A 27,087-nucleotide genomic window follows, 5' to 3' on the forward strand; every position below is an offset into this window, starting at 1 on the left:
TCGTTTCTTATCATTTATAATCGATTCATTTAGGGGCGAAGGCGTTTCAATTCATTCCGTTTTTAAAGTGACATAACCCGCCCTCAGTCGCGTCCTACCTGCTCGTAGCAAGTCTCCCAGGTGAGGTTGAGGAGGCAGGAGGAGAACAGCTCGTCTTCGCTCCGTGAATAACCTTCCATGGCGCCCCCGGGGTCGTGTCAGGAGAGGAGTCGGTCACGGTTCGAGAGCGGTGAAACGGGACTGTGGGCTGTGTCCTTCCCTCGGCAAGTCTCCCCTCTTCTCTCCTCTTCTCTTCTCTGCCCCGCTTGCTTCTCCGTCCTGCGCCGTGGAATCTATCAAACGGAGAGCGGCTGTGTGGGAGCTGCTGCTGCTGCTGCTGCCGGTGCTGCTGCTGCTGCTGCTGCTGCCGCTGCTCCCACACCGTCACGTGGGCGCTTCCTCCCCAAAAAAACACAAGAAGAAGAAGAAGACATCATAACATGCTCTTCTCGCGCGGTGGTGTTCAAAGTGGGGTCCGTGGGCAAGTTAACGCCCCCCACGGCTGACTGAGTGGGGGGTTAAAGTGATTGTAGCTCCACGGTCATCATCACCTGTGGTCGTGTCCTCATCTGTCCCCGTGATGTCCCTAGCAGCTGCCCGCAGGTGTCTCCCCCAATTAAACTTCACCTGCCGTCCCAGCTGTGGACCCTCAAGGTGATTACAGCAGTCACCTTCAAGTCATTTTCTCACTTTACTTTCCACTCCAAAAACTACCAAAATACACCAGCAGGACATTTTGTAAAACCAGAGGGGAAATAATCTCATAAGAATTCAAAAAGTGAAAATCCATTTTCATTATTTTTCATGAACATGGAAGTAAGGCACCTTTGCAGGTTTTAAAAATGGATTATAAACAAACTGTGCCATGGTTGACACACATTAGCTACACACACCCCACACACACACACATAGCGGCGTGTTACTCTCTAAATAGCCACTTCGGGCACCATCCGGCGGTTTAGCAAACTTCAACAAAACTGCAAATGTACCCCAATTTCAGACAGTTACACACCCAGGACACACAACAGTGAATTGTCCCTCTTTCTACTAAGTAACTCTGTGCCTCTGTGCCTGTAATACGAGCTCCTTTCACAGAAACCTTTTATTAAACCTGTATCAAAACACCATTCTCAGTGTTTGGAGTTTTGCAACAGTAAAATTTTCACTCAGCATTTCTAATGGACCCTAGAGGTTCCGTCCAGAAGACTTCACCTACTCATACACTGATGGGAGGCAAGGCACCAACCTGCACATCAGGGTTCAGCGTCTTCCTCAGGACGATCCCTATAGGAGGAGCCTAGGAATCAAACCGGAGACCCTTCCGATCCCTAGACGCCCGCTGTACCATCCGGAGCCACGCCCTCCATCATTTCCCTCACAGCAGGCCTCCCACATCTTCTGCATCTTGCATATCTGTATTTCGTGAGGAACTGCACCATCTTTGCTTTGAACAGAACAGCATGTGCATAATGTCAGGCCTAATCCTCTTTGCAGGTTGTTTAGGGGCGCATGAAAGCCAAATTTAATGAAAACGTAATATATGTGTGAAAATGTCTTGAAGAAAAAAACAGATATAACTCTTATATTAATTCATATCGATTTCAAACTGGAATAAGAGGCTCAATCTGTTTAGTTTTATCACTACAAAGCCCATTTTTCATCTCTAACTCTCTCCTAAATGTACCTTCATCCACTATTTATTTGGCAGGTACAAGCACACATTATAACACAGCCCACTGCACCAGAGATGTACAGCCACAGGCTCATTTGCATTGGGTTCGTCCTTTAAGTAGGCCGGGCTGAAATAATATAATAACACTGAGCACAGCAAACTAATAGAGTCCAGACAGAAGCATTCTAACATGCAAAGCGTGGAAGTCCGTCAAAATGATTCACCGTGATTCTCTACAAAGCCCATGAAATAAAAAAGAGCTCTGTGCGTTTGTCTGGCTGATGATTTGCAGACTTGATGCGTTTGGTTCGTTTGTAACCTGTGTGTTATGTTGAATTGAGTCCCACAGTCCCTTAAACCGGAGTCAATGCTTTAATGCAGCTTCAAAATCCCTGCTCCCCGAGCCTCAGAGAGCCCTGCTGGTTTTTATTGTAGCCATAGAGCCGTCAAGAGGCTGATTTATTCCTGGGACACCTGGTGAATGCAATAAACCGGGTAGTAGGATTGAAAAGTGGCCGGATCAGGACCCAGACCCAGTGCTTTACACTCCCCGCGCACCCATGGAACACCCACTCTTGCTTTGCCTTTATTTTACCTGATCTCTTCTCAAGACTGTGTGGGCGCAGCACACTTGACTGACATCTCAGAGGCTCGCCGGTTTGGTGTGCTGCACCTTTATGATGCTTATTTAGTGCATGTTGTGTGGTGACCTCAGCAAAGTCCCGTCTCACCTCCGTCCCGCTTCGACCTGGGAGTTGTCACGGGCTAGAATAACACCTGTGTGGGCGTGGCCAGCCTCCCAACAGCTCTCTGGATCCACGTCAACCGATGAGTTATGAGCGTGGTGTCAGTGTGCTTGCAACGTGTGTTTTATAGGGCAATGGGCTGAAAATTGCACAGCGTATGTTGATTATCAAATAATCTACACAATAATAATAATCAGTAAAGAAAACTGAAAGTAAGTAAGTCCAAAAAGACCTTTCAGATGATAGAACGAGCTTAAATCAATTCATGTCCACAATTTTAAGGCCATGAGTTTTTGACCAAATTTCAACAATCCTTTGTCTTGATGTTAACGTGGGGCAGTTACATTTAAAAAGTTTGTTTGTGCTCCCATGAAAGCCTCCCTGGATTGGCCCGCAGAGTCGTTTCCTCCTCTTTTTACAGCTTATTCCCCTGTGAAGCAGTACAGTGCATCGCTGTAATCATGGATCTAGTCCTAAACCTTCCAAAGCATTATATTAGAGACCCACACGCAACTCCATTTTGTATCCAAAGGAACTATATTTAATTGTATTTTATAGTAATCATATTTATTATCAGCCTATCACGTGTGCAGGGTCTGAAGGGCTACATTAGGAGGCTTCAGACCTTTTCAAACAAACAGCGTATAGGTCTTCTAGCAGAGCTCATTCGGAGGGCCCCGTCTTTCAGCACGTTCCTTATCACGATGGAGTAGTTGAGCGAGAGCCAGTTAGAAAAGGCTTTTTGTTCATCTCATCCCTCTACAGGCCTCCTTTGATCAGGCGTGTCTGCGTGATCGCCGCACGTTTGAAGTGTGGTCATTTGATGCAGCGCTGCACATTTTCCTTTTCCCGGAGAAGCTGTCAAGGATTCAGATCAGCGGCGGAGAGTAAATTAAGAAAATGACACTGAACCCTCGATGAAAGTCCACGTATGTGCAGACGGTGGAACAGCTCCTTTAATTTTGGTGCGTTTTATATCTTCATAGAAATGTGAGTTATTGGTTTTTCAAAAATTGGAGTGGTAAACCGAAATCTGCCTTGAAAACAAGCCGGCTCTGATCTCTAGGTGGGAGGAAAAGAATGATGCAAGCAAAAGGAACAGTGACTTGTTCTTTGCGCTTTATCTTTGCCACCATCGACCATAATCTGTCCTGTGCTGTAGATTAATTTAAAGATTATGGAGTGGTGCACGTTAGCACAGAGGAGGGGGCACGCCGAGGCACCGGCAGCCTCTTTCTGAACACACTCCTGCTTGTATCTCCTCCGCGCATTCTCAGATCTCTCCCTTTTGCTGCACGGTGACACATTGACGCCTTTCACTGAATCAAATCAACAGCTCCAGATAATGTATAACAATTGCGTCGCCCCGTGATTTTGATGCTGGGGGATATTTCTATCATCCTTTACACATCTTGTGAAGGCTGCTGCGGGGGAATTTGGGTGAAAGATCAGGACGGCCACCGATCGGGAGAAATAAATGAGGTCAAATCAAATATTGTTTTTCCCTCCGCCTGTAGGTAGAGGTTGCATATTTCCGCACAGGTGCCTTCAGTGTGTTACGTGATTCATTTCAAACTGGCAGCCCATTTTAAACATGCAGTCTACATGCCACATCTCTGCTACATAACCAATCTATCAAGCCTAACCCGGTGGTACGTGAATATACTCCCATATCACAGAGAAGGCAGGAAAGCAACTGTCATAGATGGCGTGATTGAATTGTTCCCTTGCACTGTCACCAGAGGGGCTATTACTTCAAATTAGCATACAAATTCAAACCAGGACAGATGGATTTGTCACATTCCAGTCGCCATCTTCCTGCAAGATTGGCCGCGCTTGTGCTGCGCAATGGAGATAAGACACCTGTCTCGGCTCCAATTGGTGGTGGCCGTGGTGGTGGTGGGTGAAAGGGCCGGCGTGGGATGGAAGGACGCCTGGGTGGGTTTTTTATTTTTTTTCCTGAAACGCTGAGGTGTTCTGCAATAAACTTTCCTACCCACAGTCTCAAATGATGATGAGGCACCATCCAGGACGCCGTGGGTGGTAGGAGATTGAGCTGTAGCGAGGTGGTGATTCACACTGTTTGGAAACACACCGAACAATACCTGTCTGGGTACTTGTGTGTGTTTGCTACTTTTGGTTGAGTTACTGTCTGCCATATGTGGGGAAAAAGCACCCAAAAAAAAAAAAAGGAGCTGCGTGTGCTTTTGCCCCAACAGCTGTGGGAGCAATGATGACCCGACAGTATGTACTGTATGTACAGCACAGCTCAGCTCAGCATGAACTTGACCTTTGAACCCTTACCTCAGGATCAATTCCATATAATTTCCAGATCAGCTCAAACTAATGGCTTTTCTATTGGCTTCACTTCGGAGGACTAATCTCTCCGGCACCATTTCTCAGGTTCTGTTCATGTTCTACTCTACAAAAAGGCCAACCACTTAAAAACTCGTCTCCCAACAGTCCAAAAATATTAAAGCGCACATGCTAATTTCCTGACTTAGCACATTACACAATCTGCAGGCTTAATTTAAAACTCCCTTAGCGGGTCTGGTATCGCAGCTCCTCCACTTCCAGACACTACAGAGATGTGGGAAAATGCTTACCGGCTCATTTCCAGCTGGATCCTCGCTCAGTGTTGCCGTGTGTATTTTACTGTCCGATACAGCGCTCCCCTATAAAATTGAGATGCGGAACTGTGCAAAGCAAGGTTAGGATGATGTCATTATAGTCTATTGTATATACATATACAGTATATAGATATACGGCTTTAAGGAAATTGCTTTTAAATGTGATGTAACACTTGCCGTGATAACAGATTGATCTCTTTTGTATACAGTGCGTCGACAGTATACCTCCACTTTTACAGATAACTCCTACTTTACTTTCCAGTCGGTTCACCTTGAGGTTTGAGATTTGTCAATTGTAGATTGTGAGGGCAATCAAGCCGCTGCAGTCGGCCAAATCCTACATCTACAAGGAGCCAGTTTGCCTTTGTGGGGATCCGTACCCGCTGGAGACGAGGAGGAAGTTTGTCGAACCTGCTCCAGAAATTTCATATTAAAGACGATAGAAACCAGAAACAAATACGATCAAAGCAAACGGACGCAAGTCAAAATGTTTATTACAAAGTCATTTTTATTAACTTCAATGTTTGACAGGAAAGGTTGGGCCGAGTCTCTCCGTGAGAACATGGCCCAGATCAAAATACAGTATGAATGATAGCCGATTCCGAAGCCTCTCCGCATGGACAAACGCCTTTTTATCTGTTAGTTAAGAATCCAAAGCTGAGACGTGTCACTGTGGACGTCTTTTCAAAGGAATGTTCAAATCTACACCGGGACCTAAACCACAAGATGCCATCATTTTAAAGCCCAGATGGAGTCGTGCTTTAACCCCTCTTCGCTTCCAAACTAATAATGTGGGATGACTCTAACGGCAAACATAAATTATCAATTGTATTATGAAAAATACGTTAAACACTATGAGACAAAAATAGAATTCAAAATGAGGTTGTAGGTGGAAATACAAAAATGAGTTGAAAATTAAATCTATACAGATACGGAGGAAGTCGTTGTGATACACATCGACGTTGTTTCTGTTAGTACTGAGTGTATTCCTTGGATGAGAGTTTTGCGATGATCCGCTCCAGCTGTCTCTTGGCCTCGCACTGGGGGAAGTTACCCATCTCGTAGTACTGGGGGGCGATCTTCACCAGCCTGGCGAGGAGAACGAGCAAAGGGTTAGTCAGAAATATGTGCGTTTGGCGGGAGAACGCCGCTCGATCGCACTCACAAGGCCAACAACCAACAGAGAACGCTTGAACTTTTCCCTACACAGAGCACGTTTGGCATACTGGGATAATTACAGTTTTCAATTAGGGAAGTCCTTTGCTTGGGGAGTCGAGTGTAACACGCGCGTTTTACCAGCTGACGCCAAATTCAAACGCTGCCCTTTTAGAGTGACTGACTTCCCTCATAAGACCTCTAAAGCGACTCTGCGATTACTGTAATTATCCCAGCACACAGCGGCGCCATCTTAGGAGAGATCTGAATTGTGCTACACTTGTTTTCAAAATCATAACGGGCGGTTTAATTTCGAGGACCCCACTTTACCCCAAACCCCCCCCCCCCCCCCGGTGTGAAACTCACCACTCAGGCTTGATGTCGGTGCACGTGCGGATGTAGTTCTTGGTGGTGAGCACAAACTCGTTGTAGAGCACCCACTCGGGTTTGTGGTCCAGCACAGTGGAGGGGTGCAGCTGTACGACTTGGTTGTCCTTCACCGTCAGGTAGTGGCCGGTGCGCTCCAAGTGAGCGACCTGTGTAGAGCGGAAGGAGAGGACAGAGGAAAGGGGGTGTAGGGGGTGTGGGGCGACATTTAGAAATCCAAGCAATTAATTAAACAATCTGACTAAATTGCTCGCAGAGACGCCGTGTTTTGCTGTTTTTTCCGATTCAGGGTGAGGCCGACTGTGGCTGGCTGTGATTAACCAAGGCAATCAGTCTCTACAGAGGCCTCTCTAAACAAAGACGCGATCTCTAATCCCGTGGAAACCCCCGAACACAAGCTGCAAATTTGTCTCCGAGATAAAGGTTAATGTTGACAAATATTTAAATATTAACACTATAATTCAACTTGTCAGGTTGCTTGTTAAAGGTAGCCCTGGAAATGGCTCGTTGCAAAAAGACATTTATTTCCTTGAGCAAAGAGCAAATTGACTTGATTCCTTGTTATGCATTTAAATCAAAGCAGCCCAGTGTGTGTGTGCGCGCGCGCGCTTTAGAGGAGGCTATCCATTATAATAAACATCTCGGCTGCATTTTTAGTCAGTACAAATACTTGGCACGCATTTACTCAGTGTTAGTCTGACACATTTCTTTTTGCTAATGATCAAAGCTCAACAAGGACAAACTTTAATGAGTTTCAGCGTAGCAGTGGAGTTGTACATAAAGACAGTGCGGCTGGCGCTAGATACAATAACAGATGTGCTTTCCTAATGTGCTCCCTCTGTTTCCGTCAAATAAAGTTATTAAGGGAAAGTTCAATAATGGATATTTAAAACCGAGAAATTGGAAATAATTTAAAAAAAGGTACAGCAGAGACATTCAACTTTCCAAATTAGAATTCAAGGATCCCACACTGACCTGCATGAAGAAGCCTGTGACCAGTGCCCGGCGGATGTTGGTGTAGTAGTCCCTGCTGCTGAACTCGGTGCTCCGCCGCGGCAGGCTGAAGCGGTCCATGATGCGGGACAACTGCTGCCGCACGTTGTCCGCCGACATCAGTGAGCGGTAGTTGACGAAGTTGTCAAAGCACCACTGTGTGGCCTCGTGGTCTGCCAGAGTCAGATTAGGGTTAGGAAAGGATTATAGACAAACCTTTAACTACTTTCTTGCACTAAGAGAGGCCACATACTTTGTTTGAAGGCGTGGTAGACGTTAAGCAGCGTCATGTGGTCGCCGTCGATGTGGGCGAAGCGCATCTTGGACTCGTCGGCCGCCTTCTTCGCCTCCGTGGGTCGGACGAAGCACTGTGGGACTAAACAAGGTTGGTATGGGCCCCAACACAGCCGCCCATAGGGATAAGTTAAGCAAATCCCACAGAGAGGAACAAGGCCTCAGCCGAAGAGAGGCACAGAGCACTTCACAGGGCACACAGTACTGCCAGGGTTTGAACCGTGACAAAAGGAGGGAGGGAGGAAGGTCGGGAGGTCAAGAAGAGGGTCGGGCTATGAGCTTTAGGTCTCTCCTGCCATGAAGGAGTGTGGTTGGCTCGGTTAGTCAATGACTGCTCCTATGCGTTCACCCTTGGGAGCAACAACCAGCGCTCCCCTCTACATGAACTTCTCCTGAACTGCTCGGCGCTCGACACTGATTGTGGCCTTAATGGGTGAACGCTGTGTTTACCGGGGCGTCGTGCTTGGACGGTCGCTGTGGCGGCACCTTTCTCCGGTGTGCTTTTGCTGCTCAATTTTAACGAACTCAGCAAAAAAGCCAGGTGTCCGGAAACGCCTGCTTTAAAGTGCACGCCGCGTCCAAACTGCTAGTTAAATTCCCTCAAAGACCCTCGCGCTCCCTTCCCGGGCATCAGGATTCATCTCGATGAGCAGCACTCTGCTTTGGCGAGCCTAATGTGCAATTACTGCTGAAGCACACCGATGCTGCACCGGATACGTCTGTACATTTAGTGTAGACGGGTACTTTTCTCCTTCCTTCCCAGATTTTCGCTGACAACACGCTCCTCTTCCAGTCGCTACTTATTATATCCAGTACAAATTCGACTCCTGTGATCTGACTTGGCCATTGCGTTGGAAGTCTATGTTAAGCAACAATAACTCCCACTGCCCCTAGGTGAATAAAAATGTAAAGCTAAATGCTCTGGGTGTTTTAGTGAAGCCCAGTGAGCCATTTGAGTGAGGCGAGGCACATGTAAGCACAGTAAACAGTAGCAGCTCACAGCAGTGGGCCGGCCCGGACCGTTACCTGACAACATGGCAGTGATGGAGAGGATCTCGTTGGAGCAGTTGAATTCACAGCTGGCGATGACCATCTTGGCCAGCTGGGGGTCCAGGGGAAACTCGGCCATCATGGAGCCCAGTTCGGTCAGGTCGCCGTCGTCGTTGAGCGCCGCCAGGTAGTTGAGCAGCTCCAGCGCGCGCATCAGCGTCTCCGGGGCTGGAGGTGACAGCGGCAACGGGTTATTGCAAAGAAGAAATGCTGCTAATTTGTCATTAGAGCAACTGGATCAACTGTGTAATAGCACACTTAAGACAATTTAACATATCCAGCTAAAATGAACTAATTTACAACATTTCCTGTTTGGGTGACATGGCAATGGACTCGATGTATGAATGTCCAAATGACCAAATGTGTTCGCGGTAGGAGTTCACATCGTGTCTCTTTTAAGGACGAGGAAACGTAAGAAAAATGCTACAGTAATAAAACAATGGAGTCATTGCGCCTGCTGTGCATGGACCGCTAATAAAAGACAAATGCAATTAAGCAAACACATAGGAAGTGGAATAAAGGGAGGGCGTTTGGGGGCTTGGTGGCGAGAAGCATGAGGTGAAACAAAATTAGAAGGCTCTTGGTGTGTGATGGTCAAGTTATGCCAGACAGCAACTTGGTGCCGAGGTAATCATGGCGGAGCTCATTTTTCATCCGGCGCTCAGGCAATCCTAAACAAACTAATGCAATTACAGGGCAACTTTTGTACTTAATGCTTCAACACAAAAGGCTTCCACCGTTTGGTTAAAAGATTTTTCCTTCCAGATGCAATTATTGACCTTTGGCTCCCGAGAGCTGGAGCCTAATGACCAGTTGCATGTTAACTGAAAATTAGCTTGGAGCACTGGCTGCTGTACTTGTTCCCTTTCATTTCCCTCAAGTGGTTCCCCCCCAAAAAAAATTCAATTTCAAGCAGCAGGGAGGGATTTCTTTATGATTAACAAATATTGATTCGGGGGCATCACAGCTACTTTTTAACCCAAAGTGAGCGTGTTACAGCGCCGCTGACTTGTGTGTGGGCTCAGCAAAGGTGAAAATCTGATTTCCAAGTACTGGTAGCATGATCAACCAGTGTGGAAATTCAATCTATACACAACGCAGCTCATCAGAAAGAAAGTATCGACTGCCTCAACACACAAGAATCAGATATATTATCCAAGGGCCAAATCAATGAGAGGAAAGGCTAAAGGTACATTAAACCGCATTGGCTTTGAAAGGTACTTCTTTGGAAATGTCACGAGGCAAATGAATCCCGCCCAGCTAAGTCCTTGTGTAAATTGCCACTGATTTCTTTTGGATTTTCCATTTGGTTGGCTCACTGCACGCACTGTCAATCCCGAGTGTAGCGAGCGAAAGGCAAGGTGGACCAGGGGAGAAACAAGATGGTATGTGTGTGTGTGTGTGTGCGTGTGAGAGCGTTCAGAGCAGAAATGAGAAAATCCAATGGAGTTTGTGTCTAATAACTTCCGTCCTGGATATAAAAGGGCCACTTATTACCATGACAATAACTCCACTCAAAACAAACTCTGTCATTCGTGAACAAAGACAGACACAGGAACAGACAGGACTTAGATAACAGGTGTTGATGTTCCACTGTATACAGGTTTGGCTGTATTACTGTGTGCCCAAAAACGGTCTAAAACGAGACAAATTATATTAATTAAGTGCTTTAAATCCTCCATAGTCCAGGTTGTTTTGAACAAAAGGTGGCAGGGAAGCACAAGGACTAAACCCCAAAGCAAAACCACCACACAGCCATCTATTGTGTTTTTGAGCCAGATGAGCTTTAGCAACCGTGACCAGTCTGTAGGAGCACAACATTCAACCCAACAAAGTTAGCCACACTTCAGTTTAAGGTTGTTTACTGCAGCATGAGCGAATGAGAAATGGGAGCGGCCTCAAGTTAAACGCGACAAATCAATTCGACAAATGGGGTAACGAGGCCTGCAATGTGCCGAGTGTATCTGAGACAAAGAGAGGGAGGTCGCTGCCATTTGCGCTTTGCCGAAATGCGCGTTTGCTCGGTTGGTTGTTGCGTTTGCGTCCTGCATGGCGAATATTAACACATCCTTTCTGTTGTCACTCAGAAAAGGCTTCTCGGGCTATTTGTGGTGAAAACATTCCGGCAGAATGGACAGGTCTTCTGGAATATTCCGCACACTGCGCAATGCACAGAGGTCAGCAAGTTGCCATTCTTTCAAGTCTAACGAGCTAATTAATGAACCTGTCAATCACACATCAAAGGCAACGCCCAGAGGGGGGAAACATGTTCCATAATCAGAAACTTTTCTCGTCTATGACGAAACAATCTGCAACTGTTTGGTTTGGAGCATTTGAACCAGAAAATAGGGAACAAATTAAAAAGGAATAGACGAGGCCCAGACACTAACAAATATGTTGTTACAAATCCATGACTTAATGAAGCAGGTCAACTGATATTACATCTAAAACACCCGATGCTGTAACTCCATTTTCTTTCTCTGGAGTGCAGAGACTCGTGTCTATAGAAACTCAACTGGGCCTTTGATCCAGTGTATCAAAATTGATTGAGTGTAAATAGATGTAAAGGCCCAAATCAGGAAATCTCGGGCTCAAAACAGCCCCGACAACAAACTGACTCTGGCTGCGGCTGTGTCTGAGAGCTTGTTAGCACAGAGACTACCCCCCCCCCTCCTCCTCCATGGGTAGATAAATAAAGGTAATCCTCCCCTTTTACCTTCACCCCACTGTTTCCAGTCAGCCTCAGCAGACAAGGCCGGAGCAATATGTTGACGCTTACCCTTGCTTTTTGTGAGAAATGTGGGGGTGGCGGTGGAGGTCAGTCACGTTTCACTGGAGGAATATAAAGGGAAGGCAATAGCCAAGGTGATAGCACTGCTATTGATGTAACCAATTTCATTCTCAAAATGGCGTTTGCCACCGTGGACGGGGAGAGATGGGTTTAATCTCAGAGGTGAGATGAAAACTATATTATGGTGAGAAAGGGGGGGGAGGGTGGAGAGCGAGGTTAAGGATGGGAAAGGTGGAGGAGCGGTAGCGGGTGGGGGATTCTCCTCGGGAGGAAGTAGTAACACTCGGGTGGAGAACGCCACAGCTCCGTGTCTCAGTCAGACGGAGCACATATGCTTTTGGCTTGGATCCAGCGTGACGCAGACGCGTGATGCAAGGAGGAAGCCAGGCAGGCGACCAGAACATAAACTGACTGATCAGCCACAGAACGACTCCAGCAGGCTTAACTCGCTTTATGCACTCTGGATACGCAATAAACTTAACGTATAGTAGATTGCTCATAAAAACGGCAAAACACAACTGTAGCACATGCCTTTTAAAAAACGCTCTGAACGTTCAGCACGCTGTCTTCGCTACCTGCCATGATTATTTTATCTTTGCTTTTTCATTTTTACCAGGCTCCCGAGTGACACAGCAAACTCAGATTTGATACGATACATCTAACAGACACACCTTCACTTAGGTTTGTAGATTCCACAGCAATTTGTAAACAGAGTTTCTATTGATCCAGGCGGAACCCTAATCCAATTCCTTCAATTATTTCTTAGCCGATGATGCTGTTAAGGTACATTTGTTGGTATATGCGTTTTTTGAAGTGTCATTCCATTGCTTACCTGGAGGATCCATGAAGTCAAAGTGCACAAGGTCATCGATGCCCAGTTTCTTCAGCTGCAGCACCACTGAGCCCAGGTTAGACCTCAGGATCTCTGGGTACGTGTTGTCCTACACCGGGAAGAAGACAAAATGAATTCAGTCAGGGTGCTTATTATCTCCTCGTGCCTTGCTTGTGTCATTGTGAACACGGACTGGGTGTCTCGGGCATTTCAAAAGGCTATTCACTCTGTCACTCTGCGGAGCATGAACGCATTAGCCCGTTAAAAGTGGAGAACTGGGCCTCTGTGCGTTCATTTGTTACGATGCGGTTGAGTCTCAAAAAACGCGACTTCACTTTTTTTACACACCTGCATTTCTGTCTTGTACGCTTTCTCCGTATAAAGGCGGAAACACTTCCCTGGGCGTGTCCTGCCAGCACGGCCTGCCCTCTGCTGGGCTGACGCTTTGCTGATCGCCGTCACCAAAAGGGATTCCACTCTAATACGTGGATTATACACCTGTCATGAAAAAAGAACATATTAAGAAACCATAGCTATTTAAGAACACATTCAAGAGAACTCGCTTGAATTCAATGTGAAACCTATATACCGCAGCTGACACAAACACACACATACAATACACCACGGTGCATATATAATCTCTTATTGCACCATTTATATGACTTGGCTCCAGGCTGGTGAAATGTCAGAGGATTAATAACTGTTTTTCCCATCTTTGTCGCTGTCAGGTGTGCACCGCTGTGTTTATCTGGGGATTCTCAGGCAACAGAAGCAGATGATGGGAGCAGATTATAAAAAAAAAAAAAAAAAAAAAAAAAAAAAAAGTGGTGAGGGAGACGGGAAGAGAGGGGGGAGTCGGGGAAGGAAGCTAACCTTTTGCTTGGCAAATCCGGGATCGATTACAAACACCACGCCGTCGATGGTCAGGGAGGTTTCCGCGATGTTCGTCGACACCACAACCTGCGGGAACGAGATTGAATGGTTAAAGGTCGTCATCTGCTTCAAATCTATGCATTCACATACAACAGGACATATTTGGGGAGATTTCAGGAGTGAAGTTGGGAATGGTTGCTTCAAGAAATGGAGGAGGACTTTCGGAAAGCCTGATCAAATGTTTCCACTGGTGCCTTTCGAAGATTTAAACAGTTGGGGGCTTCAGTTGAGGACTTCAGAAACAAACTGAAGGTCAGTTGGTTGTTGGGATCATTTAGAAGTCCGGTTCAGTCTCTGCTTCCAGGTTTGACTCGACAATGAGTAGTTAATTCTAGAGTTGGGCGGTGTGGAAACTATGACATAAACGCCTATAGTAACTATGAAAACTTACACGTAAAGTATGAGCAATCCAAGCTTTAGACGTTTCGGATGTGACAAGGCATGGGTTATTTAAGATACAGTGTGAATCATGTTACAATTAAAAAGGCTAATTTTGGATTCGCTCATGACATGCAGAGACACATCAGCGCATCCAGCAAACTAAGCAGATGATTCATACATCCTGGGGTGCATGTGTTATGAAGTAATGAAGGCACCCACTAAATCCAAATCCCTCACGCCATGTACGTCTCAAAACAAACCTTGAAATGTAACCTTGGAGCATTAGATCATTAGTCTTGGATGGTGTGTGAGTGTGTGTGTGGGGGGGTTGGAGGCAGTCAGTGACGCATCTGGAACCGTCGAGTCCACTGGGTTTGTCTATGCATGAAAAGGCATTTCACAAGCAAATGTTTTTTCGGGAGGAATTACTTAAAAAGACAAAAAAAGGGAATTAAATCTATTTTCCGAGGCGTTCTCTCGTTTGAAACAGACCGGGCTCGCACTATTCTGCCCGACAGAGTGGGGCAAATTAGTGCAGGTTTACTCACTTTGAGCGACCAAATCAAATACATCAGTGAGGAGCGGGCGGCGGGGCCAAAGAGGTTTAAAAGATTACATGAAGACGTCAAAAGGGGAGAGGAGGCGGCGGAGAACAAGCAGCTTGGTGAATGCTAAAGCGGTAGACCGGGGCCAAGTTCCAGTGCCAAAGGCCAAGTCGCAGCTACTTGAACGGAAACATTCAGCGTCGCCAGGGTGACTTCTCCGTGTGCGACAGTAGGCAAAGAAAGCAACAACACCACTCAGATTTCACAGCTGAATATTAAATTGGCCGTCGGGCTCCTCGACAATTCTGAGATCTCCAACTTGCTCATTCACTGCGCGAGCACCGAGACACCAAGGCGTCCTAGGCTGAACTAAGCAGGAATTTGATGATTACTATTTTCTTGGTCCCGGCCATGATAATATAGCAAAGAGCAAACAGTTCTGTTGTCTTTGCTGATACAGGCCCACAGAACCAATTTTGCACACTTGACACACTTCCTTTGTAGCTGTGCCTTCAGACTATGAGCCGCGGGGCCTATTAAAATTCTGGCATTCAGGGAGGATTTCTCTCCCAACCTGAAAATGCTTGAATGTTTAGTTATCAATGCCAAGGAGGACTTTTCTCGCTATACTCAGCCCCCTGACTGCAGACAAGTCATGTTTCAAAATACGGAGAGGAGTACATTAAAGCTATAGGAGCACGCCGTTTCTATTACCTGGCCTAGCGGCACACGGAACGGTTTAGGTTGCCATTGTCCTCCGCGTTTCGAGACGGCGCTTTCGACAGATGCCACACATGGCGACCTCTCACATTTCATGATGGTATGGGTGGCCTCATTGACTCCATTGATTCTGAAGGATTACCCGGGCTAGGGCCATTACACTGAACGCAGGCTGGGTCCTTCCAGTCCGCTGCTATAGCGGCTAATCCGGGCGTCTTCGTCATTAATATCATTAGAGCATCATCTCCACACATTATTTCTGGGTTATTAACCTGCAGGAGAGCAAGTGCTACAGCCAACGCCGACCATCTCTCAGTTTCATTGGGGACGTGCAGGCATGTTGACAAATAAAGCCTTTCGTTGGAGAATTGTGAACATGCCTTCAGCGGTCCAGATGCAGCTAAATTAGAAACCTGATGAAATGAATATATGTCGGATATACATGATGGACCATCAGGGACAATTAAGAGAATGTTCTATATGCTACAATGCTTAAAGAAGTTGAAGAATCATGGCGGCACAAAAGGTTATGGTGTTTATCCCGAATTAATCGACTGTGCTCTTGGCTGTAAATGAGTTAAGCACTTTTTTATAAAAAAAAAAGAAAGAAAGATGGAAGACAGTGACTTCTCTGGACAAATGGAGCAATGACAAGCTGGAGCTTTATGTTAATTGAAGGGTTCCTAATGCAGTCGTTAGCATGCATGGCAGCAGCCGTGGCGAACCTCAATTCTTTTTCACTACTTCCTCTTGGGCTGGCTCCGGTGACATCTCTCCATTTTTCAGTTCAAAGCACATTTACTTCAAGCACGGCAACTTCAGATGCCACCGCTACCGATCCAACGAGCTCCTGACAAATTGGTCGTAGGGAGAAGATTCATCAGCTGTGCCACTCTGAAGGCAAAACTGGTAGTTACTGTGGAATTTGAATCCTAGAAACCATCGAAACCATCTCACACCAGGCCTAAGGAGGTACGTGTATGGTTCTTCAACACACAATACGGGTGCCATTGGAGAAGAGGCATATTACAACTAATCTCTGTGAAACCATGGCCTGTTTCATGACAACATTCCTTTGAATGACACAGGCAGGCACTGGAAATGATACCTGAAGTTGTGACCTTGGAGTTGGACCTATCGTTTAACGGCTTTTCAAGTGAAATCGTGATTTGAAACCAGCCAATTGAAACGGCTGTGATTTAGTATAGACGCACAGGCGGCACGTCTGACCCAGCCTTTCAACTGCCGCGTCAATTGTTTTACAAATGAATGCTGCGCTCCTCACACACACACACTCAGCAATCAGTAGTCATGCTAACCAATCAGAAGTGGCCCGAGGCGACTCTGCATACGGCCACCAACAAAAACGTGAAAACCCAAGGGAAACATTTGTGGCGCAGAGTTATGGTGTCCACTGAACAAGGAACAACGTTGGATTTAGAAAAAAGGTTAGGTTTGTTCCCCAAAATTGTCCGGCCCTTACTTTAAAGACTACCATTTCCGACAAAGGCTACTGAAGTGACACACACACACACCTTGTAAAGAACTATAAACCTTGAGACCGGAAAGGGAAAGCGCCAGAAATGTGATAGTAGTGTTTAAATCTGGCCCTTTGAACAATACGTTTCCAATTATGACATGAATAACTGTGAATTATTTGAGTTGTGAGTTGATGTATTAGGATAAAAAACTCATGACAAACTTACTGAGAATCAAATCCAATCCCCAAAATCCAAATCAAAGCGTTTCCCAATGTGTTTAACTCTGACAGCTCATCAGCAGTTTCCCTGCTCGTACGCCAGCCTGATCAGCATCAATTAGAGGGGTTGTAGCAGTGAGTCATTCATCAACACTGTCCCCTATCAGATGGTGGAGGTGAATGTTTTCTCGTTCGCTGGCAATGGCGACGTTCTGAAATTCCTTCAGATCCCCGGCCAACAGCGTGGCACAGCAGGTGGCGCCGCTACAGCGACGATGAGCCCGTTTCAGCCGGAGGTGTTACGCAAAAGACAGAAATTGTCTGTCCCGTCTGCCCCCGCCGGAGGGGAGGGGAGGGCTGCCCACTCATCACTACCAGAGACTGAGGAGAGGGTGATACTGAAGTGTCTTTTCTTAAAAGGATGCTTAAGTTAGATCCATTTTGGGTCAGTTTGTAATGAGCATCTTTGGCGTGGTTTAAGAAAAGCAGGAGGACTTTGGCTTCTTCTTAAGAGCGGCAGCGGCGCCTGTGCAAATGTGGTGGGGAGATAAAAATGACTGAGAATGCGGCGCTTTCCTTTAGCTCAGAGGGCGTGAGTAATACCCCAGTTATAATTTAGAGCAGAGAATTGCATGCTGACAAAAGCAGCATATGTTGTGTGAGTCAGTTCTGCGCTAAAGCTGAGAAGAAGAAAAAAAAAAAAGTTTCTCAGTTTGTACCTTCCAGCTCTCCTCCTTCCAAACCTTATTCCCTAACTGGCCGTTCCACATCATCCCCGCCCCCCCCTCCTTGCAATTTCTGTCTTCCACTTTCCCTCTCCCACAAACTTCACGCTTCAATCGCCGGTTTCACAGCGACAAGGCGGTTACATGTACCTTCCGTCCGATGGCGCCGCTCGGTTTCCTGGGCGGAGGGGGCTCGAAGATCCTCTGCTGCTGCTGTGGGGGCAGCGTGGAGTACAGCGGGATGATTTTGATGTCGCCGACGTCGGGCCCCAGGTCGTCCACCTCCCTCTTGATCCGCTTGCAGGCTTCGTCAATTTCCTGCGAGACGGAGGCAAATCGGTTAATCCAAGCAACACTTAAAAAAAAAAACGGTCTGAACTGAACACCTGGGAAAATGGTGGTAAATCTGGGGGAGGCAACAGGGGGAGGCCGGGGGGGGGGAGAAACATCCCCGCTACAGTACATTTGTTATGCCTATCGCTCCATCTGACGGAGGAAATTAAACCTGGACCGCAGTACGCTTCGCCCAGCTCCCTGTGGCTCCGTTGTCAAACGCAACAATCATGGAGAACACGGACACGCACACTCGGAAAGGCGCACGCACACCGCGAGACGGACACAAACTGGGTTCATTATTCCACGGCGCAGCCTTGTGGGGGGGGGGGGGGGGGGGATGTGCGAATGTGACTGCACCGCTGATGCATAACCAGCAGCAAATCATGGCAGATCAGTTTAGTGAAGCTGAACGCTGGAGCGCTGGTGCAGCGGCAGACAGACACGGGACCCGGGCGCTGCCAGAAATATGAGCGCGTGATGGCTTATTCTTGAGAGCTGTCGAAATTAAATAGGAAATAAATATCAAATGAATAGTCCAACACATCCATAATCACCCTCCAATTAACCCATTACCGCCGGAAAACCTGGTTGATTTCCATGCACAGGCAAACAGACAGACAGACAGACAGACAGACCATTTGTACATTTTCTGTTATGGAATCAGACAACACAGAACAGAGTTTCCCTTTTAACCAACTTCAACAGTTGAGAACAATTTTCTTTGTTGTCCTAACAATCACATAATCCTCGGGAGGGAGTGTGGCGGCACATGCCACCTTACTGCCTATACTATTGCACCACCTGCAGGCCCATGGGAGCGATGCAGCTACTTTTCTGAACAGGGGGGATCACATGGCATTGATGAACAGGCAGGTCTGATCCCCAAAATTAATCACCAATGATGGCCCCTGGATTGATTGATTACATTACATTACATGCCCTTACAAAATCATTGAAACCATGCATGGAGGCCTGGTTTCCATGATTTTAAAAGGCAACAAAAATAACCACAAAACAAACATATTTTAGCTCCAGTTGATATGAATTGCATCAAGACTAAAATGGACTCAAAATCGCCTGACGCCAGGAACGCTTGCCCCCGACATGATGAAGTGCTACGGTGGCATTTCCAGTTTATCCTTCTAGGCGGCGAGTGTGTTATTACCCGTTTGTCCCCTTGTTCATCCCATTAAGTCAAAACATGCTGATGGCCATGTGCCTCTTAATCAACACACTGACAAGTGGAAAACTGTAAATCTGAATGGATTGGTAAAATTAGCCGGGGTATTAATAGCCTATCAAGCCTCTGGATGCAGCAGCTGCCACGGGGAGAAAAGGGAGCTCTTTGCCAAAGTGCTGCGAGCAAGCTGGCTGTGTGTGTGTGTGTGTGTGTGTGTGTGTGTGTGTGTGTGTGTGTGTGTGTGTGTGTGTGTGTGTGTGTGTGTGTGTGTGCCTGCGGGACATTAAGAATCTGCGCTCGTGTGTCCGCGAGCGCGCGTGTGGGTGTGTGCTCGCGAGGACCAGTTGGCCGGTATTTGGGGAACCTGTCCACCGGCTCTCCCTGTGACCCCCAGAAGCAACAATCGAATAGGCCAAACTCATAACCGACGTGCTTAGGCACTCATCACGACAACTTAACAACCCCCCGGCCCAATCCCTGTGTTTTGATGTAGGCTGCTGAGGGGGTAAGCTTAAATATTAGACTTATCTTCTCTCGACAGCTGTGATACGTTTTAACTGTTTGGAGTCTGTGCCGCCGTTTTGTTTGTGTTTACAAAATACCTCACGAAAACGTCCAAGGGAGAGGAAAGCGTGGACTGTTAAAGATAAAAAAAAAAAGGGTTTATGGCTTCACTGAGGATCTGCAGCACAATCACTTATCTACATCAAAGTTAGCGGGAGACTGAAGAGGTTAAGAAGCGCTGGAGGGCCACGCTGCAGCACCCTTTGAACACCCATCTCTGCCAGACTTACCACACATTTACATCTTTAACCCAATTAGGAGGGGATGTTAATGAACTCGCTGTGGTTTGCTCTCAGTAATGCCCTGACTTGAACGGTGCAAGGTGCGTGTACAGACAAAATAACTGCCACGGAAATAACCCAGACATCCTAGCACTGAACAACCGCAATCAGTGATCCCAATCATCTAGCGGCTGAGATTCCACTACGTCTCGCATCAATTAGCCGGCCCTCAGAGGAGACCGCTCCAAAAACAATGCCCTGCATGACTTCATCCCCTTCATAACGAGCCACATATTGATCCTGCATTGGCAAACGTGAAACTGATGTAGTTGGGCTACAACAGCCGACTTACTGCGGCGCGACAATAATCAGCGCTAATGAACAAACGATCACATCGGGTGAAAACAAACAGCGTTCCATATTTGTGTCGGTAGAAAATAAGACTCTGATGTGACAGCAAAAGTGAGAATACCAACACAAATCCCCCATGTAATTAAACAGGGAGAGGAATCTGTCCCGTGTCCACAGCAGCTGTACGCTCTCCCTCTCCACCGCGAGCCATCACTAAAACACCATTTTGTCAGAAAGGTGACAAAAATAATCCTAACAGCACGACACTGTTGGGGCTGACGGGCTGCTCCTGTACCTTGATCAGGAGGCTGAAAAATTTGTCAGTGCTTTACTGTGTGTGTGTGTGTGTGTGTGTGTGTGTGTGTGTGTGTGTGTGTGTGTGTGTGTGTGTGTGTGTGTGTGTGTGTGTGTGTGTGTGTGTGTGTGTGTGTGTGTGTGTGTGTGTGCGCGCGCACGTCTGTCTCCACCTAGCTGTGACCAAATTCATCATTTTGGGCATGAACCCTGCCCTCCATTACACATCAGTGGACAACATTTGCAGGAGGGAAAAAATAATAAATGACTTATTTTCAGAAGAGATTTGTAGGAAGGACAGAATCTGGGTCACTCCTCTGCTGCCCCCCCACACCCCCTACACACACACACACACACCTCCCTCTCCCTGCAAATCCTTGTAGTTTCCAAACAGGCACAATCATATGCATTAAAATCTATCTATTATAGGATTAAGAATTTTGTGTGTGTGCGTGTGTCCATGGGACTAAATAAATACATTACTGTGTTTACTGTGTTTATCAAAACCTGATTTGTTCACAGGGAAACAATTGCATTATACAGAAAAGTAGCATAACTGTGTCTCAAAAGAGAAACGCCGTCATGCCTGGACAGAGATTTCACTCCAACTAAATATAAACTATTTTCTCTTTAAATATGCATTAAGCATTAGAACCTGGATCTGCCTGCCAACAGAAAAAAATAACTAACAGTACCGAGTGCTTTTTGAGCTTCCCAAGCGGCCGCCGTAGAACAACACGACTCTCTCTGCGAGAGAGAGAGAGAGAGAGAGAGAGAGAGAGAGAGAGAGAGAGAGAGAGAGAGAGCGAGAGCGAGAGCGAGAGCGAGAGCGAGAGCGAGAGCGAGAGAGAGAGAGAGGCTGTACCTCTTGACCAGTGAGGAAGAGCAGAACATCCCCTTCTTCCTCCTCGCACATGTGGATCTGGATCACCGTGCGGATGGCGGCTTCCAGGTAGTCCCTCTCCGGCTCGGGTGTGTAGAAAATCTCGACGGGGTGCGTGCGGCCCGGGATGGTGAGCAGCGGGCAGCTGTCGAAGTACACCTGGAACTTACCGGCGTCAAGCGTGGCGCTCATCACGATCACCTGGACATCGGAGGAGAGGAGAGAAAGGAGTGTAAATGACTATGGGGGGATTAAAGCAACACACTACACAGTAAGTGGATAAGGGTGTGACCAAAACGCTGCACAGGGCGACTGGGCACTGGAGCGATCCCAAGATGGTGGATACGCCGTAGCACTTGGCATTAAGCGCCACACATCCCTGACCTACGCTGAGCTACGACAGCGCTCGCTCCTGATGTCGGGCACACAATGTTCCCTCCGAAGCCCATTAGATAGAGCACATTAGGATTCTGATGGGAAGCACATCTCCCATTTTCAATCTCAAACATTTTCAGGGGCCGGCGTCTCGGCATTTCACTTTACGCTCGGCGACACATCGTAATTGCTCTTAATCAGGGCAAATTAAACTTTCAAATTTGGTGGGGGATCGGGGATGAAGGAGATCGAGGGGTGTGGGTGGGTGATCACTCCCAATAACCTAGACCCTCATTTAAAAGACCGCGCGAAAAAAGAGTCTAACCTTTGATCCCAAACTGACAAACAAACATTATCATTATCCATCTGCTTTATGAGAATTATGTCTGGAACACGGCGCCTATAAACGCTCGGCCTGCCTCGGCGGTCTATTCCACACCGGCCCGCCTGCCGCTCTTCCCCCTGGCTGATTGGCTTAAAAATGGTGCTGACCCAGGGAGCAATCTGCACCGCTGCAGCACTGCTCACGAGACGTACACTTCCAAGCCTAACAGCGGCATTTCTCTTTCCTCGGCGGATATGCAGCTAGCTGACGAAGGGCGGGGGGAGGAATGTGACAAAAGGGAAGAGTGACAGAGGAGGGACATAAACACAGGCAGAGGCTAAATGTGTTCCAGGGGGGTGGAAGTAATATTTAGGGACTCAACAATCTAATGTTCAATTAAGTGGCACATTACTGTCAAGAGTCCTACTAGCCTAGACGACAGGAACGAGTGTACAGTGCGCAGTGTGGTTTTAGAAATACGGAAATGTGTTTAGAAATACAGTAAGTGAACTCTGGAGCTCCATTAACTTTCATTCTAAATGGGAGTATAAGGGATCCCTGGCATGCCCTCCTGCCCACACCGGCGCAGGGCTTTACCTTGAGGTCACGCCTTTGACGAACCACCTCCTTGAGGACGCCCATGAGGATGTCGGTGGCTAACGTGCGCTCGTGGGCCTCGTCCAGGATGATGACGCCGTAGCGCTCCAGCAGGGGGTCGTTCATGGCCTCCCGCAGCAACATTCCATCTGTCATGTACCTGGGTGACGGGAGAGGTGCGGGCGAGGCAGTGAGTAAGAGAGGGAGAAAGAGCCTGTTAAAGGCTTTGCTACCACACAAAGGGAACAATGAACAAATTACATTATCTGGTGTAATCACGTTTAAGAATAAGGGATTAAATTCCGCCCCCAACAAGGAATTGTCTCCACTTCACTCCTCTCTGCAGCTCATTACTTTAGAGAAACCCACCTGAAGAAATTCATTTTTCTACACATGCAATTTAGTGGCTGGGTATCTGATGGACAAAAAAAAGTTTAAATAACCAAATATCAAGCGCACAAGTGTTAAAAAATCATTTTCACCCTCCAGCTGCAAACTTTCACAACCACGAGCCTCCACTTATTATGAAAGGACGACTCTTTCACCAGCCGATTATCTCATTTGTTTAGATTTGAGTGATTACACGTGGACTTGTACATCCCTGGCAGGTAAGACTGCTCAAGATCGGGACACAAATATGAACACTAGCAGGATATACGGCACACAGAGACACGGCGCTCCGGGATCACGTCTGTGCTGCAGCCGACCCGGTAATACATCACACGATTGAATTGTTTGTTTAAACTCGGCTCACATCTTTCTCGAACAACCGCGACCTACGGCTGTAGCTTTTTCCACCCGGCTGTTTATCTAAATATAAAGAGGGAGCGGAAGCGAAAATTGAGGTCCTAGGGGTGTCGGAACGCAATCGGGGAGCGTTCCTCTAAGAAGGTAATGGTGATGATGAACTTGTGAAATGTACTCAGACCTAACTGACTCTTTCATCACCTGCTTTCAGGCATGAGCTTAGACGAGGTTGTCACTAATAAAGCAGGTTAGATTTCTGCGCCCCCCCTCCCCTCCTCTTCTCATAACACTATTCCTGGAATGCCAGCACCGGCATTTAGTCGCGCATTAATCACTTGGGGCAATTTCCGATCTCGCCGGCTTACTTGAGTACGGTCTTGGCAGAGCTGCAGTCCTCGAATCGGATGGAGTAGCCAACCTCTTGGCCCAGCATGACATCCATCTCGTCGGCCACCCTTTGGGCGACACTCATGGCCGCCACCCTCCTCGGCTGGGTGCAGGCCACGGCCCTCTTGGGTCCTGGCACCGCCCGCACCATGTCCACACACCACTGAGGGATCTGAAACACAGCCGGCAGCCGTCAGTCAGGATTCGCCGCAGCCAGACGCGATGTTGAAAGCACAGAGTGATATACGGCTTTAATGTAGTATATAGGGAATAACGAGTTACATGACGGGAAGGCAGCCAATAGATAGAAGGCGGATGAAGCCAATGATGTAGCTGGTGTATCAAGTAATTACGACTATTCTATAAAAGTAAACACATCTCTCTGGAAGAAAGAGAACAGAGATCTATGCAACATGTCACCGGCTATGTTTCTTGCCATCTTGTTCCAAAGCAATCACACAGACAGTCTACTCTAAAAATCAATCGACGCACATACCACAGAACAGACTTTGCTCCTGGGTGAGCCCCTCCTGGCAGTACTGTATGTGCAGAGGTGAAGGCATGACGGATGTGCTTTAGAAGCAACGTGTAAATAAGCGACTGCTAGGAGCTTACATCTAATTTAAGAAGCCATGTTCAGAGGATTTTTTGTTTTTTTGTGTATATTCCCGCCAGGAGACAAATCGAGGCTCAACTAGTGATTTCCTCTAATCTTCTCTATTGTAAATCTTAAAAACAGACAAATCTTTCAGCCACATGCGGCGAATAAACTCTGAGAGGAACGAGCTGAATACATCGTTTGTTCGTTAGACCCAATTTGAGCCAGAAGATTTAGCGTCATCCAGTATAACTTAACATGCTGCAGCAATGGTAATAAATTCTGCTCCGTGTACCTGGGTGGTCTTTCCGGACCCCGTCTCTCCCACCAGCACAAAGGACTGGTTGCGTGTCAGGATGTCGTTGAAGGTCTCTTTGTACTCCCAGACGGGGAGCTGCAGCCGCTTCTTGAGGATCTCATAGAAGCGCGGCGTGTGCGGCAGGTTGGTGAAGGGGTTGATCTGCTGATGCACGGAGGGCTGCTTGATGAGGAAGGCGCCGATGCCTGCGGGTAGGTTGCCGGGGACCGTCTTCATGTCCCTCTCTCTGTCCCGGTCCCGGTCTCTGTCCCTGTCCCGGTCCCTCGAGCGCTCGTCGCGGTCCCTGTCTCGGTCACGATCGCGCCTGTGAGAAGGTGGTCAGGTTTAAAATGAAGACTGCAGGAAGAAATGGATAAACACCATCCAAAACAGACACAACAGAGATATAAAATGGCCTTCACACACACTTGGAAAAAGAGAAAACTTAGATACGGCCAAAGTTGAACCGGAACAAGAGATAAAACTGCACAGACCCATCAAAGCAAGACGGTGCACAAATGTGAGGCTGTGTCAAGTTCTTCTCACACAAAAGGTTACTGCACATTCATTCATGGCGGCAAAAGTCTAATCAAGTGTAGCACGGAAAGGTCATGGGGAAAGGAATTGTCCACAAATCATGTCAAGCTAAATGCAGGAAAATCCTATTGTAAAGGGAAACGGAGACATTTTAACCCCTCTTGCCCCGGGAAAAGTGACTTTCCCTTTCTCGCTGACTTGTTACCCTTGAGCAATGCAAGTGAGGATGCACACAAGGAGGTAGCTCTCAAGTGTGATTAGGAAACTATGCAAACGTTGTTACAGGGCTTACTGGTCCAACCCCTGTAATCCTTTCAACCGCCACAAATAGTCAACTTTGAAATGAATCACTCTGTTCTTTTGCACACGTGACAGCTCCGTGTAATGCAACAGAGCTGAGCTCACTAAGGACCTGACGTCCATGATGAAAAGGCCAGATACCTACAACGAATGCTCTGTACAATAAGATGCTTGGCTCTGTTTGTTCAGTAGACTGTGGGGAAAATGCTTGTTCTGCTTTAGACTGCATAGAGGTCAAAGAGGTGACAACTCCAGACACTGAGCCCAGATGGCAGACAGATAAGGGGCTGGTGCAGACCTACGTGCATAGTGAATCATGTTGCAAAATGACGTAACGGTGCGTTTGGTTTACCTGCGAACCCACAAAAACAATCGGCTGTGGAGATGGACAGGTTAGCTTAGCTTCTATATGCTAGCTACGGAAGCGGTCAAATAAACACCTCGTGACCAGCTGTGGAACAACGCGCGGTGTTTATTCGTCATTTATTAACTGTGCATCATTTGTTAACCCATTTCGAAAGAGCTAGGAGCAACATACTGGCTCACAAACGAATCCATCTCCATATTCTACTCTTATTACAGCCGCGCTTAGCACTTAGCACGTAGCCACGTGTGGGCTAGCTGTTGGCTAGCTAAGTACAAACACGCGTCGCACTTTTCTACACGTCCTCCGCGAGATCGTAACCAACAACAACATCAGCTCTCGTGTGGCACCGCTAAGCTTCATTCAGAGTAAGATCACATTCTAAAGTAAGAACATATTCTCGCATGTGACGAAACTCAAACTAGCAACCTTTGCCAGTTAGCACCAGGACAACAACAGTCAGTCAGCCGCCGGGATTTGCTACAAAAACACCGCACTGACTGCGCGGTTTCAACTACGGCTCATGTTACATACCCGTCAGAGGACGACCTCCTCTTACTAGAGGCGTATTCACCACCTAAATCTAAACGATGTCGCTTAGACATTTTATTACTGGAATGCGTCCAAACAGCGGCTTTGCGATGCTAAACTGTGCCATGCAGATTCCCCCTGCAGAGCGCTAAAACACCGGCAAAATGGCGACCGGAAGCTCTTACCTCATCGTTATTATCCTGGACAAAATGAATCGAAAGCCACGATTTACAGCGAGAACCGACGCACTCTTTACATACAAAACAATTCCGTCTTTAGTGACTCTTGCGCATGATGTTTTTTCTGTTGAAGTGTGTCGCAGCGGTGAGGATGCGGGGAGGAGGACGCGGGAGCGGCGCTGCTGTCTCGGCAGGTTCTGGATGCTGTTGCCCGCCAAATAGCGCACGCAGTTAGGCAGACCCGCCGCTGCTGCCTCGCCCCCTTCTGTCTGAACTCTGGTTTGGACCCTGAACGCGTCGCAGTGGCTCGGATTTGGTCTCAAACAAGCGCCGAATCTGTGTTACACACGTTTAAAGGGAATACGCGTCATAGTGTTTGATGTTTTCGAAAATCGAAGACTCAAAACAATTAAAATATGTTGAAATTC

General features: G+C 47.3%; 1 protein-coding gene across 2 annotated transcripts; it reads right to left on the bottom strand.

The window, feature by feature from the left end:
- Nucleotides 1-5,782: 5,782 nt before the first annotated feature.
- Nucleotides 5,783-26,863, bottom strand: dhx15 (DEAH (Asp-Glu-Ala-His) box helicase 15). Of its 2 annotated transcripts, none has more exons than XM_076143806.1 (14): nucleotides 26,666-26,863; nucleotides 24,746-25,073; nucleotides 23,831-24,024; nucleotides 22,719-22,878; nucleotides 21,404-21,622; nucleotides 17,743-17,910; nucleotides 13,463-13,549; nucleotides 12,938-13,087; nucleotides 12,590-12,698; nucleotides 8,943-9,134; nucleotides 7,876-7,998; nucleotides 7,605-7,795; nucleotides 6,609-6,778; nucleotides 5,783-6,176 (listed from the first exon to the last, which is right to left on the bottom strand). In XM_076143806.1, the coding sequence occupies exons 1-14, from the start codon at nucleotides 26,668-26,670 to the stop codon at nucleotides 6,059-6,061; spliced, it is 2,214 nt and encodes a 737-aa protein (XP_075999921.1). In that variant the 5' UTR covers nucleotides 26,671-26,863; the 3' UTR covers nucleotides 5,783-6,058. The 2 variants fall into 2 exon arrangements, with proteins under 2 accessions (XP_075999921.1, XP_075999920.1); XM_076143805.1 differs by lacking the exon at nucleotides 26,666-26,863 and adding an exon at nucleotides 26,484-26,633.
- Between the last annotated feature and the right edge of the window lie 224 nt (nucleotides 26,864-27,087).

The sequence above is a fragment of the Genypterus blacodes genome, unplaced genomic scaffold (genome assembly GCF_046128005.1).
Source record: "Genypterus blacodes isolate CSIRO-AG114 ecotype Tasmania unplaced genomic scaffold, CSIRO-AGI_Gbla_v1 ptg000027l_1, whole genome shotgun sequence".
NCBI lineage: Eukaryota > Metazoa > Chordata > Actinopteri > Ophidiiformes > Ophidiidae > Genypterus > Genypterus blacodes.

Excerpts from the sequence above, each read along its gene's own strand:
- dhx15 (XM_076143805.1), bottom strand. The coding sequence starts at position 26,554 with ATGTCTAAGCGACATCGTTTAGATTTAGGTGGTGAATACGCCTCTAGT. Across the intron at positions 17,911-21,403 it reads TCTTCCTCACTGGTCAAGAG|GAAATTGACGAAGCCTGCAA; the intron begins GTACAGCCTCTC and ends TCCGTCTCGCAG. Across the intron at positions 6,779-7,604 it reads TCACAGGCTTCTTCATGCAG|GTCGCTCACTTGGAGCGCAC; the intron begins GTCAGTGTGGGA and ends CGCTCTACACAG.